General features: G+C 40.2%; 1 protein-coding gene across 5 annotated transcripts in view; it reads left to right on the top strand.

Moving 5' to 3' along the window:
* The window catches only part of DYNC1I1 (dynein cytoplasmic 1 intermediate chain 1), a 313,205-nt gene that overhangs the window by 240,945 nt on the left and 50,183 nt on the right, over positions 1–22,077 (top strand). For all 5 annotated transcript variants that reach the window (XM_053218428.1, XM_027071928.2, XM_027071927.2 and 2 more), the window contains 4 exons: positions 274–420; positions 4,589–4,702; positions 7,184–7,317; positions 10,780–10,924. In XM_053218428.1, coding sequence (XP_053074403.1) covers positions 274–420; positions 4,589–4,702; positions 7,184–7,317; positions 10,780–10,924 — 540 coding nt within the window. The remainder of the gene's footprint in view (positions 1–273; positions 421–4,588; positions 4,703–7,183; positions 7,318–10,779; positions 10,925–22,077) is intronic.

Raw genomic sequence — 22,077 nt, 5'->3', positions numbered from 1 at the left:
AAAACAAAGATGCACATAAGATAGGTTTTATGCCTATTTGAGGACATGGCCAGGACATCAAATTTCAAGTTTCAAGGGGTAACCGTTGACCAACCTTCTCAAGAAAAAAGTCTGCATTTAGGTACAAAATGGTCTACTAATTTTGCATTTAACAACTGCTTTTTGTTTTCCAGGATGTGTTGAGTTGATGTGATGAACTGTTTTCTCTTCAGGAAGAAACAAGCCTTCTCCAACCATTTCACAGTACACATTTCTCCCCCTTTCTCCTCCCAGTCCTCTGTGATGTCAGTGTGCTTCGCTCGTTTCCATCCCAACTTGGTGGTTGGTGGGACTTACTCGGGCCAGATTGTCCTGTGGGATAATCGCAGTCATCGAAGGACACCAGTGCAGAGGACACCCTTGTCAGCTGCTGCACACACTGTAAGTCAGCTTTTGTCACTTCCCTGTCAGCCACCCAAGCCCTGTAAGGGGATGACTGATGGAAGTACGGATGCGGTCAGTAACTCCAAGCCAGAATGTATGTAATTTATAGTGACCGTAACCTGACTGACCAATAAAGCAGCGTGAAAAGTAGGCGAAGGAAGCACTGAATTTGGAAAAAAAAAGTCTCTTAATGGTCTACAAGTTTCCACACATCTAAAGGATCTCTTTGGATCCAAAGACCATCGGTGAGGTGAGGATGGATTAAAACTGAAAAAGACACAGGGAGAAACTTTGGAAGAGGCATCGGTGAAATTGCTGTAAAGTAACCCTTCACGTTAACAGTATAACATGGAAACTCGTATTTTCAAATGGGCCCTGAGGAGTAAGCATTTCATGTCGAGGGATGGTATACGGGACTTTTGCCAACAGTCCTTTTCCATTTGTGATTTGAGGGAGTGCTATGACTTTAAATTCTGGAATGCATGGTTGTAAGTTTCAACGGTAAAGTCTACAGTGACAATATAATCCCTCGGGTTAAAAGTCAACATCTCAAAACCATTACCCACAATTTAGCAGAAGAGGTTCAGTATAGTGTTCATAAGACAACTACTCTGTCATTTCCTTTAAGAGAATGACAGGTGTGTTTAGCAGTTGTTAGGAGGAATGAGAAGACAGGCATGTCTCCATCAATCCTTGCTACCTTGACATTCAGAGTAACTGATGTTCTTTCTCTGAAATGCCCAAATTATGCCCAAAAATACAGCTCTACTATTGTTTCAATTTCCTTAATGTGGTCGCCTCATTTGTTTCATCAGCTGGCCTCAAAACCATTCTAGCTTTAAAAAAGGACTGGAGCTGCTTTAGCTAAGACCATGGAGAGGAAAATTCTTCCATTCTTGTAAGATTGACAATGGGAAGTGACAAATACCAAGTCAGCCCTAATTCTGATTGACTTGGGCCTGAGACACATGCAGGTGAAACTAGTTCTTGGGAATCTTGGAAAATTGCTCTTGCCTACCCCATTTCTCCAAACTAATAACAGAAAATTGTGACCCAGGAGAAGATGGCTTGATGCAGGTGTTTGCTCAAGTAGCATGAATCCTCTTCCTGGCTGTATGTGCATATCTGGTGTGTTTATGAGCCTATCTTGTGAAATTGCAAATATTATAAATCCAAATGTTAGAGCAATAAGCTTTTGGGGAAAATCCAAATCCAGGAGCTCTTCCAAAGAGTTAAGCTTTCTTTTTCAAGTAACTTAGGATATGATCATCACAGCTAAAATACGATTATTATCGGGCACCTGGGTGGCTCAATCGGTTAAGCGTCCGACTCTTGCTTTCAGCTCAGATCATGATCTCACTGTTCATGAGATGGAGCCTGGCATTGGGCTGTGCGCTGACAGCACGGAGCCTCCTTGAGATTCTCTCTCTCCCTGTTTCTCTGACCCTTCCCCACTTGTGAGAGCTCTCTCTCTTGCTCTCTCTCTCTTTCCCCCAAAATAAATAAGTAAACATTAAAAAAAATTTAAATACTATTATTATCGAACAGTAACATATTTCTGTTTGAAAAGAAAACTTTTTTTTTCTCTTTTGCTGCATTTTGTTGAATCCATAGCTAAAAGGGCACAGTTAATTTTGTGACTGCCTTTCAACTTCCACTAATGCCTGGCTGATTGGTACCAGGATCAAAAGTGGTTAAGGAAAAAGAGGCCTGCCACAGATTACTAATTTCCTTTCACACCCACCACACATATGCATTTGGGACAACAGGAAATCCTAATTAAAGCAAAACCCTTCTGCCACACAGTAAGTTTATTCCTTAAATAAATAAAAACAATCTGGCATCTATACTGGAAAAATGAGCTGTAGCATTGAGTTTTTTTCTTTCCATTAAATAGAGTTGTGTGTGTGTGTGTGTGTGTGTGTGTGTGTGTGTGTAGACATGCCCACGTGTCTACTTCTGGTTTCTTTACATCTCTCTCTTTTCTTTTATGCCAAGTTTTATTACTCATGAAAGCACAGGCCAGTAGTACTGATTAAAGCCAGGGAGGGGCTACCATGCACATTCTTACTCCAGGCAGTTGGCTCTATACATTCTTCTAGATGCTTTCCTTTCCCTTCTATACGTACCCTTAGGAGTCCCAGTCCACTAGGATTTTAGTGCTTTGCGTTGATGCTTGGTGGTTAACAGAGAAACCCCATTGGACTCTTGCTGAAAAACACTAGGTGGATTTCAGATTCATAACAGTGTTTGGACCTCCCCTTCCATTCTTCTGTCTGCTGTTTTTAGGTGAGAATTTGTTTCTTCCATTCTCCTAGTTGATTTGAATGCTGTGTGACTTGGGCCTTGAGTTTGAATGCTCACTGCTGCAGGTTTTGCACACACCAGAGGCTTGGGAAAAACCCTTGTCCACAGTCCCACAACCAGTCGCTCCTCTTGAAATTTAGAGACCTGATCAAGATACCATTGAGTTTCAGATCCCTGCCGTACTCACCACTGTTCACATCCACCAAAGCTGATTGAAAATTTCTGCAGGAATATGGTGTGGATAAGACCTAGGGGTTTATTTAGTTGGATGCCCATCAGCATGGTAAAAGAGAGGATGACACAGTTGCCAAAAAAGCAAATGTAATCTTAGCATACAATACCACTGGTGTACTTTTTATCATATGAGAGGTGACAATTCAACACTCCCTAGATTTCTATATTCTCTTGGCCAGAATATAGGTCGACATTTGTGTTTCTTTCTCATAACTTCACTGTAAGAGGAGCTCAGACAAAATATAACATATTCAAAAGAGAGTGACCAGGATGAGGAGGGAACTGAAAGCCTGAAAGCCAGGTACTTGAGAACCATGAGAGGAATTGGCGATGATTAGTCTGAGTTAGATAAGACTAGAAGGGAGGGGTGAGAAAACAACAGTCTATAAATATTGTTTGGACTTGATCTGTAGGATCCCAGAGGGCACTGAACTAAAGTATCTCCTTGAGCTTTCTTTATCCCCAGTGGTGGAAAGAAGAACTCCCCAGGAATCAGGGCAAAAAACTGGTTACCCTTGAGAAAGGTGTTTCAGAAGAGTTTGGATCCACCTCTTGGTGGAGACAAATGAGTAGCTGTCCTCGATGATTGTTATGACTCCTTCTGACCAGGAGTTTATATGATAATAATAGTTTGGGAACCATCCTGTATATAATATCAACTTTCCAATATTAAAGATTGTTTCATTGTCATTGTGGCTAGGTATTATGGACAGTAACTCATCAAGAGTAAGACTTAGGCTGTCAGCTATTTGCACAGAGAGGCACCAACTAAGTTGTGGTTTGGCCCGTGATGGCTAAACTGCCTGAAATCTAACCCACATTACTGCTAGGTTCTGCTTATGCTAACCTTCCATTTAGTATTTAATGTGCAGCTGCAAATGATTTTAGCTTACCATTTAGGATTCTACAGAATGGGGATTGCCTGCTAGAGTTATGACAGGAGGTAAGAGCATCTTGCTTATGATTCCCGGGATGTATAAGTGACTTTTATCAAGGCCCTGGCCAACTCGAAGCCTCCGTAGTAGCCCAGATGATATTTTGAAAAATAAATCTATCATTATCCTAGATTTTGCAGTAACATAAAAGAACCTAATTTTATCACAAGGTGCACTGTGCCAGTAAGTTCTGCTACCAATATCTCCCCCTCAAATTAAAGAGGCTGATGAATATTAACCACTTTTTATAAAGAATGTTAACAAATGTTTGGCATGGTGACTAGAATGCATTAAACTCCAGATTTAGTAACACATATTCCTTCCAAAAGTCAATAGTTCCACTCTTTTGAAAGCTGTCTGTTTTCATCACTCATGGTGAGCTTAGAAGCCAAACTATGTGCTGCTTCTGCCCCATCAGTCATCATTGGCTGCAGCTTCCTTCGGCTCTGTTGGACCGCCTCTGACTGAGCAAGGTGAAGCTTGGTAAGTATTTCCACTACTACATGTTGATGCCAGAGCTTTTAGAAAGAAATCAGGTTCAAATCAAAAGTGGCAAATGACCTGAGGCTTGTATTATTGTAGGCTTATGTCACCCTTTAATCCTTGTTTTAGAGTAATGTGTTTGACACTTCAGCGTAAGCATTTCCTCCTGGATTGGCGTCTAATCCTCCATGTTTATGTTTTTGCAGCATCCCGTGTACTGTGTAAATGTTGTTGGGACCCAGAATGCTCATAACCTCATCACTGTCTCTACCGATGGTAAAATGTGTTCCTGGAGCCTGGACATGCTCTCAACTCCACAGGTGGGTTTGTTTTCCCCTACACATAAGAGCATCCTGGCTAAAAGAGATACTTGCCTAATGGAACATAGTTCCTAAAAGCCAAACCCTCACATCCTATGGGAGCTAAAACCAATGGATGCACTTGAAAGAGTGGGGCCTGCTTTCAGCAGTCTCCTCCCGAAGCCAAAACCCATTTCCTTTACCACAAATCATGTAATTATTGTAATACGTTAATCCTTAGGTCAGTTTCAAGTGAAAATGAAATAATCCATTTTAAAGCATAGTAATTATAGAAGTTGCCTGTGGTATGAATTGTACTTACCCTAAAGCATTGTTAAACAAATGCAAACGAAGTTGGAGCTCAACAAAGCAATCCCTTAAGGGCACTTGCCTTGAAGGAAAGGTATCCCCACAAAACAGAAACCCAAGCCCTTGCTTGCATCCTTAGCCTAGACAGATGCCTGTGTGTATGAAGAATTTGTCCAACCATCTGTTTTCTCCTCTGGAATGTTTGTTAGGATGGCTCCTGCCATTCCTTGCTCAACAAATGAGAAGTTGAAAATGAAAATGTTCCAAAATGTCCAAACCACTACTGATTACAGTAATGGAAACCAAACAAATAAGCACAAGGGTAAGAGACCACTGCAGGGAGCCATCGAAATGCAACTTGCAGAATATATCTATGTATTCAAGATGCATGCATGCACACATACACACGTGCATAGACACACTCTGTCCACATTTCTTTATGGGAAAAAACATAGTTCATTGTCCTCCAACTAAAAACACAGAGAAGAGTTTACTGTTAGAGACTTTGACAAAAATGTGAGGAAACATCAGGAAAATTATAAACATATCTAGGAGATAATTCGAAATTTTAACATTCCTATTCCCTTTCCTGGAATAATGACCCTAGAATGTCTGCCTCCCAATTTTCAAAGACATTGGAGTTTCAAGACACATAAGGAAATGTGGAAACCATAAACAACCTCCTATAAGTCTCCAAAAATACAGATGTGGAGAATATTAAGACTAAGTAAATTCTTTTTATAATTTGGGGTGGGGGGAGAGAGAGCTAATAGGCTCCTTACTATTTAAGTTCATCTATTCTGACTAAGCATTACCATTATACAAGTTGGGAGTTGTGTGTGGGTATTTTATAGCTTTGTCTTAAAATTCTCAGCAATATGTTCTCTGCTTTTAAAAGCATGGAGATTACAAACAGATATAAGAGTGAACCCTCTAGTTAGGAATTTTTAATTGCCCATTTGGCTGATTAAATGTGTACTTGTTTAAGTTAAAACCAGTCGTACAGGGGATACAAGATGGTTCTTATTAATTTTAGCATGCCTACAGACTCCTGTCCTGGTACAGAGATTGAAAGCTTCATGGTATATCCATGGATGGCAAGCAGACAGCATCCAGTCGTCACCCTGGTCCCTCTGTGTTCCAAGTGGGTGACCGAGAGACTGTACCTTTCCTGCTGCTAATTTTAGCAATGGAGCAGACCACTGGATGGTTCCGTTTTCTGTATTGTCATAATGCCCCCTCCCTGATGCGCTCACCATGTGTGTGGATCTCATGTACTGCGAGCATGTCACATGACCACACCATCTACCCAGACCGTTAGCACACGCAGCCAATTTCTGGACTCCTTGGCTAAGACAACCTGGCTTATTCATTTGCACAAAAAGACTAAACTCCTTAGCAACTATAATGGCATGATCCCCTAGAATGATTTTTTAAAATTACTTCAGGTACACAAAGTAGGCTGTTTTGATGTAAATAGCCAGAAACATTTAGGGATGTTGGTTACACTTAATTACTCTTCACTGTCATTAAACTTCATTCAGCAGAATGTCTCTTAAGATACATGGATTCCTGATTTTGAAAATAATCTTAGATAAAATAAAGGCTTTCCTTTGTTATTTTAAAGACTTATTTAAATACCGTCCTCTGTAGGCATATAGCCTATACACCCAACGGTTGCCCTTCATGAAATCGTGTCCCCTTTGAAATCTGTTTTTTATGACTTGACTGACAACTTTCTGGTTTTAGTCCATGGAGGACACACACTCCTGCTTTGACAATATGCTTAGTACATCTGATATTAATACACGTGTATTCTCACGAACAATTGATTTTGAAAATGTTTGTAAATACAAGGGTATTGTGTGTTTTATTAAAGCCTGGGGCTGACAAGTGTAACCATTACAGTATTATCTTTAGTTTCTGCACCATTAGTTTTGAAATTCTCACCTGTCATCTCTGCCTGACTTAAGAAGCAGCAGCACATGCTGATGAGATCCAGCCGGCCTGAAACCAGAGATACACAGAAGCATGAATGTCAGGGGCAGTAAAGCGTGGTTTCTGGCACAGCCAGGGTCTTTTGTAACGCTGTGTGAAAAGCAAACAGACGACTTAGCCAAATGATTTTTCCATGCTGTCTTTGGCATGGCAAGGAGTTGACAGAAGGAATATAACCACGCCGTGTTTTGGTAGGAGAGCATGGAGCTGGTGTACAATAAGTCCAAGCCTGTGGCTGTTACCGGAATGGCTTTCCCGACGGGAGACGTCAATAACTTCGTGGTTGGCAGTGAGGAGGGTACGGTCTACACAGCCTGCCGTCATGGAAGGTGATTTTGTGTTTTCTTACTGATGACGTGTTTCTCATTTCCGAAAGTCTGTTATCGCATTCTGGATTATAACCACCTTGCGTTATGAGAAAGGCGATATCTGCAGGCATACAAAGCACACCTCAAGTTTCTGTTACCTTATGGCATCCATCTGCTCTGATCATTAACCACAGTGAGCCTTGGATGGTTCACAGGCCTTGAGGAAAAAGGTCCAAGCTTCTTAGCATATCATGTAAGACCCTTGCAAGCCTCAGCCTTCAGGCACCAGCCACGCACACACCAGGGATGACAGCCCCCAAATATTGCTTATCCCACACACCTCCGTATGTCCCCACACTCCATTTCTTCCGTCAGGTCTGGCACTTCTCTCTTTTTGGCCTGATTAACTCCTTGGACGTCAAGAGCCAGAGCAGAGGTCCTTCCACACTGAAGCCTCTCCTGACTCTCTTAAGCAGACAAAACCACTTCCTCCTTTACGGCTTCACAGAATTTTCATTCCTTTCATTCACTCATGTCCTCAAGGAATTCTTACTAAGAACCTTCCATGTGCCCAGCACGTTTACATCATGAGGATGCGGTAAGGAAAGAAACAGAAGTGGAGATCATATTCTGATTGAGGGTGAAAGACAATAAACTAATACACAAGGAAATATGTGGCTTAAGATGATAGTACTATAGAGAACATTTAAGTAGAATAAATGAGATGGGACCACGGGCTGTAAGATAGGTTTGCTATTTTGTATATTTTTATACCTGCTTCTACAATCCATTAATTGCATTTTATTTCAACTATTCATTCATTTGCCATTTTTCTCTTACTAAACTCTTTCCATTTCATCATTGATTTTCTGCCCGGGGCCTGACACATGGTATGTGAGGAGCTAAAAATCTATATGGAGCATAGAGAAATGACAGTCCCCAAATAATATAGAGAAATGCCTTGGGGCTCTTCCTCCCCTTCAGGGAGGCTGGAATGGTATGAGATACAAGTCACCATGAAGTTTGTAAGTGATAAGAATTCGGCCTTGGTTGAGAGATCGGCAAATGCCCCTGGAAAACCATCAGGATGAAGTAGAATCCAATAATTAGAATTATTGTAAAATTGCATGCAAGGCTTAATGAGTGGCTTCACCATCTCTTGAAAGGTTCGCTGTGTTCGCCCTGGTGCTTAATTTTCTTTCACTTTAGGAGTTCTAATTCAATTGATTTTTCATCTCTTCTACTCAGCCCAGGCTATTTAGATTTAATGAGAAATCAGAAATTGTTCCAAGTTTATACTCCTGTGTTTTTGTGATTTGTAGGAGCGATAAGTGGTGTGATTCTTCCATTCACACAATATGAGCTGTGACGCTCCTACTGTTCTACACATAGCAACAAGCAGTATTTCCCCTGCTCACATGATTTAAAGATGAGTAGGAAGATATGCCTCATGGTTCCATGCCCATAAAACTGACGAAAACCATGCATTAAGGTTTTATGAGAGCATAAAAAGATCTGATAAAATTGTTCATTCATGCAAACATTCGAAGCACACCTACTTTGAACAAAGCACATCGCTCGATGCTTCCAGGCACGCAGACATTATTTAAACCTGGTTTCTGCCTTCAAGAAAGTGATGATAGTGGGAAAGATAAATGCACAAATATCTGCCATACAGGTAGAATGTCATACGTGGCATGAGAGAGGCACAGAGAGTGCTGTGGACCAACTATGGAGTCACAGGTCTATCTACACATTTATTAGAATCAACAGGCATATAGGTTCCGGTGGCGAAATTCAGGACCTTAATTATCTGAAGGCTACAGAACATGTTCATTGATAACCTTCAGGGTTTTTTTTTTCTTTTTTAGTTTCTCTAATGTGAATACTGTTTTACATGATGAACATTTTTGCTCTGTGGCTATTGTCCTTTTTAAGCACAATCAGAATATGCACTATGGTTCCAAAGAAGGGTACCCAAGGTAAAAACCACAAATCTTTTTACAACGAGCTTGATTTTGCTTCTTACATTGGTCCATCCATCTGAAATATAAAATACAGATCTTAATAAAGTTGTAACATAGCAAGAATTTGGCTTAGTAATTTTAAATGGGTCACATAGGGCTACGGGGGAGTGGTGGGAGATTTCTATTTTTCAACTAACATAGAGAAGGTGAAAATCCACTTCCATAAATTAAATAAGGTCCTCATTTTGCACCCTATAAACTCTTTCAGGATGCTGTTAAGAGCAAGTGGAGTCTCACCAGGGGCCACTTCAAAGATCAGTTCCTCGTGTTCTTTAGAACAGTTTAAATGATCACGTGTGGAACTGCTGTTAGCAGTTTCACTGGGAATAATTTTTGAGTGCCTGTTACATGGAACATGCACTGTAGCATTTTCTCATGATTTCAGATTTTGCTGAGCACACTGACATTTATTGGTGCTCCAGAAACGCAAATGTTTTAATAACTTAATTCATTTCGCTCTTCTTGACATAATATTTAGATTCCACAATCCCTAAGTATTTGTCATATTTATAACCTCATGCACATGGATTTTTAAAATCCAGAATTTCTGGTATATTTTTTAAGTGGGTATGATTATGTGCAGACTACTGTGTGATAACAGGGCTGGAAATAATCCCAGCTTAGTTAAATAAGCGACATATGTCCTCGGATAACTTTCAAAATGTGTATCACTACTTCTCAAGTGTGCTTCTTTTTTTTTTTTGGTGGGTGGGGAGGGAAGGCCTATGTTTGTCTATTTTCCTTTATGGTTTCTTTCAACAAATATTTATTGATCACATACTATATGCCAAACACTTGGCAACAAGAAAAAACAGGCACCAGCCCTTATAGAAGTTATATTTCATAGACTTGAAAACTTCTTTTAGCAAAAACATTATTTTCTAAGTATCACATTGAAGTTTTGCATATCATATTGTGGTGGGCAAGGGGTTCCACAAAATAGCACCTTTTCAGATAGTCAACTTTATTTAAGAAATTCCCTTGAAAAGATAAATGCAAGTGTACAAGGATATGTGGAGTTTTGTAGCCAATGGGATTCCCAAAGGAGTTAAAATGGAATGTGTGCCCAATGTCATCATAAGAGTCTTATTAAATAAATATGAAAGCTTCTGAGATAAAAAAGTATGTATGTTTTCCATTGATGTGCTATACCAATGATGATAGGATTTGAGAAACTTCTAAAAAAGGAATTTTAAATGACAAAATTTGATACTAAATTGTGAAGGTTAAAAAGATTATATTGCTCCATATTATTTTTTAATCATTAAAAGTAGTCTAGAATTTTACTTCTCTCAAGATAACTGTGAAAGTGGTTTCATTTTTGGTGGTTTATGGTTGTTCTTCTAAATTACAGAGAAGTAATCATGCAGAGACAAGTTTGGTTTGTTTTTTTTTTTAACTAATCGCTGCTTTGCAGAGGTCACTGAAATTCTATTCATGTGTGGTCTTCGTGCAGCAAAGCAGGTATTGGTGAGGTCTTTGAAGGTCACCAAGGGCCAGTGACTGGAATTAACTGCCACATGGCTGTGGGCCCAATTGACTTTTCACACCTGTTTGTCACATCATCATTTGACTGGACCGTCAAACTGTGGACCACAAAGGTAAGAATACTCTGATTTAAGATCTCAGGTAACACATAGGCAAAGAGGACAATTTTATTGTTCACAGCCTGCTGGTGAGCGCAGTCTGCCTCAGAGCTAAAAGCTCAGTTTCTCTATCTATTTTATTTATTTTAAAATATATAAGTAATACTTGAAAGCATTCTAAATGGGAAAAATCCCAACAGTCCAAATAATAATAAAATGGAAGTCCTTCTTTACTAACACTAATCCTGCCCACAACATCCCCTCCCGTGCTACCATCTGAGCCCTCTCCCCAGAGGTGACCCTCTTGTAGCAGTTTAGTGTGGATTCTGTAAGCACTGACTTACATGCATATGTACTTATGGAAATATGACTTGAGACTTGGTGTTTTGGTTTGGGGGTTTGGGTTTTTTGTTTGTTTGTTTGTTTTTTGAGCCCTTGGTGGCTTTTAAGCTGGCAAATGGCACTGTATTAGTTGTGCTTTCAAAGGCAATTCTGACCATGTTTGAGAGCCAAGAAAGGAACGACCATCTAAAAGAACGGCACAGTAGTCCAGGGAATAAATGAAAGCAGCATAAACCAGTAGTTTGGGGTGGAAGGAAACAGATGGATTCGAGAACTGTTTATAAGGTACAGGCAACAGAAATTGGTGACTGATCTGATACAAAGATGGTGAGAGAGGGAGCCATCAGGAAAAAACCCAAGTTACGGCTAGAGCAACTAGCAATCTGTGCTCATCTATCAAGGCATTCACTGCATGGAGACATTAGAGGAAGGGTGCGTCGGCAAAGAGCATTGTGCGGGTTAAATTTAAGGTGCCTGGGGGGCACGATTCACGATCTCCATCAGACGGTTTGATATGTGGGACAGAAGCAGAGGGAGACCTCTCGGCGGCGGGTACGTACTTAGTAGCAGTCAGAATAGCAATCACAGAGCACCTGGGTGGCTCAATCAGTTAGGCATCTGACCGGCTCAGTTCATGATTCCAGGGTTTGTGAGTTCAAGCCCTGCATTGGGACAGAGAGCCCACTTCAGATCCTCTGTCTCCCTTTCTCTCTGCCCCTCCTCTGCCTGTGCAGATGTACTCTCTGTCTTTCAAAAATAAATAAACGTTAAAAAAAAAAAAGAATAGCAATCATTATTATAGTCCAAGGAGTGTATTTTAAGAGAAATGTTAAGAGTAACAGGGAGCCTGGGTGACTCAGTCAGTTAAGCATCTGACTCTTGACTTTGGCTCAGGTCATGATCTCATGGTTTGTGGGTTTGAGCCCTGCATAGGGCATGGAGCATAGGGCTCCATGCTGACAGTGCAGAGTCTTCTTGGGATTATCTCTCTCTGCCTCTCCCTCCACTTGCATGCTCATGCTCTCTCTCTTTTACTCTCAAAATAAATCATTTAAATAAACTTAAAAAAATAAATGTGAAGAGTAGATCCAGAAAAAAAGAGGACTGTTTAGGAACTAGAAAAGAAGATTAAAAGAACACCAACCCTTGGGGCGCCTGGGTTGCTCAGTCGGTTAAACATCTGACTTCACCTCAGGTCATGATCTTGCAGTTCATGAGTTCGAGCCCCGCACTGGGCTCTATGCTGACAGCTCAGAGCCTGGAGCCTGCTTTGGAATCTGTGACTCCCTCTCTGTCTGCCCCTCCCCTGCTCATGCTCTGTCTCTCAAAAAATAAATGAACGTTAAAAAAGAAAAATTTTTAAAAGAGCACCAGCCCAAGAAATAGGGGGAAAAATTATAACTTTGGGGTATGAATAGAGAAGAAGAGGACATAATTGGCCTCAACTGTAGGAAAAACAACTCACCTATAAGAGAAATTGAATTAAAACCAAGTTGAGAAACTTCTTTTCAGCTATCATACTGACAAAAATTCAAAAGCAATGTAATCTGTGATAAGACAGAAAGAACCAGCCATTCTCATACATTGCTGGTGCAAATGGAAAATGGCACAACACTGGAGAGAAGAATTTGGTAATATATAAAAAATAATTCACCATGCATATTTGCTCATTGTTAGAGCAATTCCTCCTTCTAGGAATCTATGCCAAAGGTATACTAGCAAAAATAAGAAAAGACATCTGCAGAAGGAGATTCATTGAAAGGCTACTTTGAATAGCAAAAGACTGGAAAGGACCCAAGAGTCCGTCAGTAGGGCTCAGGACAAATCAAAAGTAGTGAACATCCACACAAGAGAGAACCATTCAAGGAGAGGAAGAAATGCAGAAGGTTTCTTCATACTATTATGGAGTGGTGCCTAGGATGCATTTTTAAATGGGAAAAGTAAGGTGGAGAAAAGTATAAATAGTACATTGTCATTGTTTAATATTTATACATGTTTAAGATGTTGGAATGATAGACACATATACACAAAATTATTACTTACAGGGAGGCAGGAGGCCGAAAGAAACAAAGAGAATAGCTATACTTTTTTTTTTTAATACTGTGTACTTTTGATTTGGGAACGATGTAAATATTTTTCATAATTACAAAATGAAATAAATTTTAAAAGTGGTTCCTAGGGGCGCCTGGGTGGCTCAGTCGGTTAAGCGTCCAACTTTGGCTCAGGTCATGATCTCGCGGTCCGTGGGTTCGGGCCCCGCGTCGGGCTCTGTGCTGACCGCTCAGAGCCTAGAGCCTGTTTCAGATTCTGTGTCTCCCTCTTTCTCTGACCCTCCCCTGTTCATGCTCTCTCTCTGTCTCAAAAATAAATAAATGTTAAAAAAAAAAAATTAAAAAAAAAAGTGGTTCCTAAAAAACGTGAAGTAACATGAAATGAATCAACCTTACTGTGGCTCAAATGGGAAGCAAACCCTTATAGTATGGAATGATTCAAAGTGACTTTAAAATCCTGTATTTTGACTCTACAGCCCGAAAAGGATATATTTTAAAGATAACAGGAACTCGATGAAAAATTTTAACTACTTTTCATACTCACATCGCTGGTGGTTGTATTGTTACTTTATCTCATACCATTGTATTTGTATCATGAGATAAATGAAATGGCTGCATTTGTGTCATTGAAGAGTGATATCAGCTGGGTTGAAAGAAGATACAAATGCATGAATTGAGTAAAATCTCTGTAGTAATCCTGAATACAGGTTGTATGCATCAGTAAAAACTTGTGGTGTATGTTACCTTTAAATCTAAAAAATACAGGGGCACCTGGGTGGCTCAGTCGGTTGAGCGTCCGACTTCAGCTCAGGTCATGATCTCACAGTCTGTGGGTTCGAGCCCCGTGTCGGGCTCTGTGCTGACAGCTCAGAGCCTGGAGCCTGTTTCAGATTCTGTGTCTCTCTCTTTCTCTGACCCTCCCCTGTTCATGCTGTCTCTCTGTCTCAAAAATAAATAAATGTTTAAAAAAAAAAACCTTTAAATCTAAAAAAATACATATTCAAAGCTCTATTTACCAAAAAGGTCCAGAAACAATGAGCAATTCAATAGCAATGAGACTCCTGGTGTCCAGATTGTGCTCTCTAAATACCAGTTTCACTAAAAGAAACCAGAGATTCTAAAAGAAATTACTGATTCTAGATCTGGAGCAGGAAATGTATAAAATGAAGCTGGAATATTTCATCATAATAGAAATCAAGGAAGCTACCAAACACTGCATGTTTCTTGTCAAAGGTCTTAGCAGCCAATTTGAATAAGCTTCTGCTGTCCAAAGAATATCAATAAGGGTAATAGATCCCATGAGTTCATAATAATACTGAAAAAAGGGGAAAAAAACCTCATTAGTCATATTTGGAGAATTTTAGGGAAACAAATTCAATATTTTGGAAATTAAAGAAAGAATCAATTATTTATTCTGAAAGATTTAAACATTTATTCTGTCTTTTCTATATGATTTGTATGTCAGGGCTACTAAACAATTGATAAAGGGATGTCCTAGAAATATTCCAGCTAATAAAGGAAGATAAGATTTGCTTATCACCACTCTGGAACCTCTAATGATTTAGGTAATGATTATTGCTGATAACATTATAAAAATAGAAACAACTTTCACAGTTATGGAAGTATAGAATACTTCTTTTGAAGTAGGTTTGTCCCCCAAATAAAATTCAAATCCTATCAATCCACCAGATCTCTAAATTTAGAAGCAATTGGAGATAAATAAGCTAAATACTAAATAATACTACAGAGATGGAATCAGTCAAATCAAGGCTGTGGAGAAATCTATGGCACAGCTGATCTCCTTTCTGCAACATTTTCTTTGAAAACCTTTTTTTCAAAGAAAATAAAAGAAATGGAGGTGGAAACTATGTATCAAAACAAAATAGAACCAAACAATACTTGAGACATTTCAACCAATCTTAAAATACTAATCCTGCATAGATCTTGATCCAGACAAGCAACCCTTTGAAAAAAGTGGAAGGTTATCAGGAAAATGGGAAAATTGACTATAACATTTGATGATATTTATGGATTATTATTTTTAGATGTGATAATTATATTTTGATCATCTTAAGTGGTTTTACCTTTTAGAGATGCACACTGAAATCTTACAAAAGAAATCACATGATGTAAGAAATTTGCTTCAAAATAATCAGTTGGGAAGGAAGGGAGAGCATGTGGCTATAGATGAATAAAATTGTGATATATTGATAAGTATTGTAGCTGGATATTGATATTCTTCTATTTCTGAATGCATTTAAAATTTTCTATAGTAAAAAACTAAAAAAAAATAAATAAACAAAAGAGAAGGAATGACCAACAGTAACAAATACTTCATGGAAGTATCGTCAAGACTAAAATGCATCCATGTATTTGGCAGCCTCACTGTGCCCATGGCAAGTACAGTTCCACTGGCATGTTGAGGATGGTACATGAATAACAAGGAGTTAAAGAGTGAGTGAGAAGGAAGGAAGCATTGAAGAAAACTCGAGAAGTTTGGCTATGAAGAGAGGAAGATGTGAGGTAGAGAGAGAGTTTTCCTTTTTTCTATTCTTTTTCTTTTTAAAGATCACAGAGACGCTTGAGGATGTTGCTGTTGTAGAATAGCCAGCAAAGAAAAAGAGTAGAAAACCTGCAAGTGTAAAACGGAGAAAGGGCCCTGAAGGTGTTGGGGTAAATGAGATGCATAGCATGGGCAACGGGTAATATTGATATTTGGGCAGTGGCATGTCTTCTGTTGTAACAAAGGAACAGGAAAGGAAGGGGATGAATATGCAAGTGCGTAGGTGTGATGAACAAAAGCAGAGGGAACCCTTCTGGGTTTTCTCAGTGAAGCAGGATGTGAGGTAGTCTGCTGAGTGGGAAGCCGAGGTGCTGAAGGGAGCAGGTTGCAGCTGGCCATGGGAGAGAAGAGGAAGAGCTGATTAAGGAAGCAAAGATGGACTCTGGGAGGTGTCATTCTAATTATAGTGGCATCGATCTTCAGGGCCGACTTCCTCCAAGAGAAATTAGCAGCAGAGATATGGATATGGATGAGGGGGACACTTAGTTGGATCCAGGGCCAAAGCTTTCCCAGAGTGCGATGGCGAGACAATAGAACATGAGATTGGAAATAAGGACAAGAGCATGTGTGATGTTAGAGGCTAAGGATTCTATGCTCTGGAGCTGAAGGGAAATGAAAACAGGAGAAGGTAAAAGAGCAAGGGGTCAGAAGCCCCTAGAAGATCAAAGAATAGGTATGAAGGAAGGAATTGAGTAATAGAATTAGTAAAATAAGAGATTATTGTTAAAAAGTGGGATGTTTGGATTTAGTAATGAACGACTGAAATAATTCCAAGTGGTAAAAACAAAACAAAACAAAGCAATAGCTCCAGGGTGTGGTCATATTGTAACTGAAGTCAAGCAGACGTGAAGTTCATTGGAGCTGAGGGGGTCTGACTGGGATAGAAAAGTACATAGCGAGCCCCATGCTAAAGTCACCAGTGAATTAGGAAGAGAGATCAGAAAAGGTAAGGATGATACAGAGAATGGCCTGAGCTTAAAAGAAGCAGGACTTTTTATAGGACATCTACACCCTGGAGAGCAAATAAGAAGCTGACCCTCTCCCTCTTCTGAAATAGAATATCTAGTAATGAACACTTTCTCCTGGAGGACACAGCAGGAGCGGTGGTGAGCTTATGAGAGAAGCGGGGAGGGAGGTTCCCCTGAGACAGGAAGCAGAGGGAGCTTTCCATGAAAAGCCTGAAGATGGAGGCAAATGAGCTCATCATGGAATGGGAGACATGGAGAGCATGGTGGAAACATCTAGAAAGGGGGAGAGCACTGAATGGTTGGTGCAGGTAAAACAAGTACTAACAGAGATTTCTAGACAATGCTATGAGAATTTAGCAAAAATAGGGAGGGGAGATACAAAAAAAAAAGGAGCCTGGAATTTGAACAGAATGCTAATTTTTGCAAATTCTAGTGAGGACAGCAAGCAAGAAGAAAAGATTAAAGTACATTGCATTGCCCACCCTCCACCTCCCCATCACACCAGAATTCATCATTAAACCACAGTCAGGGGAGGCTTCACATTGAAGCAGAAACTTTGTTGGGGCACTTTACCTGGCAAACAGAGGACAAGGCTGCATTCTAGCAGCTGAATCAACAAGAAGCCATTTTCATCTGAATGGTTAAAAGGTAGGGATCCACTCAGGAAATACATGCGATGAACTGGAAAGATAGGTCTATACTTGGTTGTGTAGATTTATTTTTATTTTATAAATTATGGCAAGTCATTTTAGGACCAAATTAATCAAAACTTAATTCTAGGGAGTTTTCTATGGAAGATGAATTTGCAGGGACTGGGGGTGGTGGAGCAAGACCACCATTTACTGAGGTCATACAGTATGCCAGGCATTATGCTAAATATACTACATGCAATATATAGTACATTAATTCCTCACAGTAAACTCATGAGTAGTTGCATTACTCCATTTTGTAGAAGAAGAAATAGACATAAGAGAGTTGAAATAACATCCCTGGTGTGCTCAGTGAGAGCCTGGGGTATTCAAACCCAAATGAGTGTGACCCCCAAAGCTATGATCTTTTCCACACCAGCATGCTAAGCCCAGAGACAGGACATCCAGTTTTAAGGCTAGTTTGACCATCCAGGTGAAAGTCAGAATTTTGGCAGTGGCAGCAATGGTGAGTTTGTGGAGAACACAAGTCTAAGAGAAAGAAGCAAGCAGATGTGACCAAGTGACTGGATTTGAGAGCAGAGTCAATGACGATTCTGATATTTCTGCCTTAGGCATCTGAGTAAAAGACTGATGGTGCCAGTGACTGAGACAGAAAATAGAGGAAGAGCAGGCTTACGCTGGGGGCAGAAAATTAGCAGTCTGGGGCATGCTCCAGCTGAGGCACCTGGAAATTCCTAAAAGATAATGGAAAATACCGGAACTCAGGGTTAAGAGTGTAGGTAAAAATCTGCTTTGATCTCAGGGTTGTGAGTTCAAGACCCACATTAGGCATAGAGCTTATGTTTTTAAAAAAATTTAGATATGGCAGTGATCAACCTATAGTCAGTCATTGATTCCAAGAGAAAATTAAGAAGAAAATGTCAATTGAAGAAGAGAGGGTGCAACGTGGGAACCACAACTGCTTCAGGAAGAGAAGGAATACATGGATGGAAAAGACAAGAAGAAGGTGACATTGACCTCAAGACAGACTGAGGCTGGTTGCAGAACAAGAAGAGCAGACAGGAGACAAGAAAACAAAGATCACTCTTTCAGACTAGGGGCCAGAACTGAAGGAGACAGAGTGGTGGCTAGCAGGAAAAGCCACGCCCACGAAGGACTTGGTTATTACGCTTTTTTTTTCTCCCAAGATTTTATTTATTTATGCTGACAGAGAGAGAGAGAGAGAGAGAGAGAGAGAGAGAGAGAGAGAGAGAACTAGCAAGGGACACGCAGAGAGAGAGAGGGGACAGAGGATCTGAAGGGGGCTCCATGCTAGCGTCAGAGAGCCTGATGAGGGGCTCAAACTCACAAACTGAGATCATGACTTGAGCCGAAGTCAGATGCTTAAACAACTGAGCCACCCAGGTGCCCCCAAGATTTTATTTAAATTCAAGTTAGTTAACATATAGTGTAGTATCAATTTCAGGAGTAGAATTTAGTGACTCATCACCCAGTGCTCATCCCAACAAGTGCCCTCCTTAATACCCATCATCCCTCTAGCCCATGCCCCCTCTCCCCTCGCACGTCAACCCTCAGTTTGTTCTCTATCATTAACAGTCTTTTATGGTTGTCTTCCTCTCTGTTTTTATCTTATGGAGGAGCCAGTGAAAAGTGCAGATTGATAGTGAGTAGACTAAAAATTGAGAAGGATGATATCAGGTGCCAGTGTGGGGTGGGGGAGGGGAGTAGAGGCAGGACACTGCTAAGGCTGGAGAAAGATTGGATGGGTTTAGCTGAATGCAAGTGGAAGGCAGAACAGAGAGAGAAGGCCCCTGTTCTCTGGTGAGGTCAGAGGTGTGCTCATCCACTGACGGCTATGGGAAGTGGGATATGGTAGGGAGAGGAGGGGAGCTGCAGGTCATGTAAGAGAAGGGACAGCCCCCTGCCTCCAGAAGATGTCTGAATGGTACCAATTTGAGGACCAGCTGGGGCCAAATATCAAAGATGCATTTCATAGGTGATGTCTAATGCTCCCCCACCCCAGACATTCTGCATGTCTAGAGACACGCAGAGTAGGAGCCAGCAATCTGTGTTTTAATAAGCCTCCAAGCAATCCCCATGCTGCCAGAATTTGAAGAGCCATGCTCTAATCCAATGTGAATTTCGGTCTGAAACTCCCATCCTACAGAGCTGGTGGGACAGTTCGCTTATTTTAAGGGGTCCTTTCTCCTCAGGGTTGTGTTAGGAAACTGGGGCGCTAGATCAGGAGGCAGGGAGGAGAATGAAAATCATTGTCCCACTAGGACTAGATGATGTCCTAGGAGCAATGGTAACACTTATACTCTTGGCAACACCTGCTAGAGTCCTTTTCCTCTTCTTAATCTAAACATGTGTAAAATTTAAAGGAAATGGTAGCAACATCTAAAATTACTAGTCGCTTTTGCAAGACTTACTGAAACTTTCAGTCTTCATATAAAGGGCAAAGTGAAAATATTAACACTGTTCTGAAAATACTGGAAATTAAAAAAAAGAAAGAAAATACTGGATATCAAGGCTTTGAGGGTTTTTTTTTTCCATTCTTATTGACAATGAGAATTTTCACATAGGTGGAGAACAGAGACAAAAATCAGATGGGTAATTATTTCTGGGATGCTTCTGACAATAATGGTTAACTTGGTAATCTTTATTTTAAACTCATTGTGCAACTTGGAGTCATTGATCATTTAAACAAAGGTGAAGAAGGTTTTGGTCACTTGATAATCAAGTTAGTGATCCCCTCACACTTAAAATTATGTCCCAGTCCTTTTGGACAGCTATACCCAAATACCCAGGCTGGGCAGTTTCTAAACAACAGGAATATATTTCAGTCAGTTCTGGAGGCTGGGAATCCCAGGATCAAGATGCCAGCATGGTCATGTTCTAGTGAAGTCCCTCTTCCTGGTTCATGGACAGCACTTCCTTGTGTATCCTCAAATGGCAGAGGGGCTAGGGAGCACGGTGGGGTCTCTTTTATAAGGGCACCAATCCTGCTCATGAGGTACCACCCTTATGGCTTCAGTATATCCCAAAGTTCCCTACTTTCTAATACCATCACATTGGAGATTAGGATTTCAACATATGAATTTTGGAGAGAACACAAACATTCAGAACATAGCAAGTTGCAAATTAAATAACATAAAAAAGAATCCTTCAGATGGTAGAAAGAGTTGATGCTAAGAAATAAGACTTTGAACCAGTCAGGAGTGAAATTTTAAAAGTAGCTGCAATATAATACTTTGTGTATAAAAATAAGCATAGCTCCAAGTTAACCCCCCAAAAAGCTTTTTTTAAGTTTATTTAATTTGACAGAGAGAAAGAGAATGAGCTGGGGAGGGAGGGAGGGAGGGAGGGAGGGAGGGAGGGAGAGAGAGAGAGAGAGAGAGAGAGAGAGAGAGAGAATCCCAAGCAGGCTCTGTGCTCTTGGTGCAGAGCCTGACACGAGGCTTGAACTCATAAAACTGCAAAATCATGACCTGAGCCAAAGTCAAGTCAGACACCTAACCAACTGAGCCACCCAGGCACCCCCACACATGCATTTCATATATTCTACTACCAAGAATTCACATTTCTAACACAAATATAAAACATTAGGACAGAACATCTGTATTCCAGGGGAGAACATCTCACTGCAATTAGCACACTGAGCAAAATGCATGCAATCTTGAGGCTTGCAACAAAGTCCATATCCACTCACTCTGCATAAGTAATGTGATTGCCAAAGAGACAGTAGCACTTCACACATTTTTAGACAGAGAGAAGCTATGACTTCAAAGATCAAGACCAAAACATAAAATTTCTGTACATAGGATTTCAGAAATACTGTAGGTTAATGGAAAAGCTTATTTGGAGAAAATGCTAGTCATTGCCAATCCTCTTTGTGATTTGAAAAATTAATATTACTGTGAACTTTATATATGGTTTCATTTAAATTTCCCATGAAGATCGTACAGGTTGAATTTATGAACTGGGAAAGGCTAAAGGAAAGACATAATACTGTATATTTTGGGGGCATTTGGGCTTCTGAGCAGTTCCCAAAAGAGTGGTTTAGTCCATGAACACTAACTAACTGCATTGGCTGTAGGTGGAAAATTAACCTACCTAACGGTGTTACAGAACCTTAAAATTTTAACACGATTCTTTCTGGTTTCATTATCAGAGTTAACTTAGTAAGAAAGAATAAGTAGTGACAGAGGCTCGCTCTTTCTTTCTTTTCTTTTCTTTTCTTTTTTTCTTTTTTTTTTTTTTTTGGTCAGAAACTAAGGCAAAATAATTAATGGTGTACTTTTTTTTTTTTAAGCATAGTAGCACAACCATTTTTGATAGTGAGAGAGCTTTGTTCATCACTTTGATTATCAACATACTGTATTTTAACTCCATGCAAGGGAAAGAAAGAATGACCCTTGCCGTAGTGGATAAAGAGTAAAAATATAACCACGTGTAGAAAATAGTGCTGTTGGGATGCCTGAGTGGTTCAGTCGGTTAAGCTTCCAACTCTTGATTTAGGCTCAGGTCATGATCTCCTGGGATCGAGCCCCAAGACGGGCTCTGCGCTGTCATTGCAGAGCCTGCTTGGGAT

Source organism: Acinonyx jubatus, chromosome A2 (genome assembly GCF_027475565.1).
Source record: "Acinonyx jubatus isolate Ajub_Pintada_27869175 chromosome A2, VMU_Ajub_asm_v1.0, whole genome shotgun sequence".
NCBI lineage: Eukaryota > Metazoa > Chordata > Mammalia > Carnivora > Felidae > Acinonyx > Acinonyx jubatus.
This window is presented reverse-complemented; position numbering and strand designations above follow the sequence as displayed.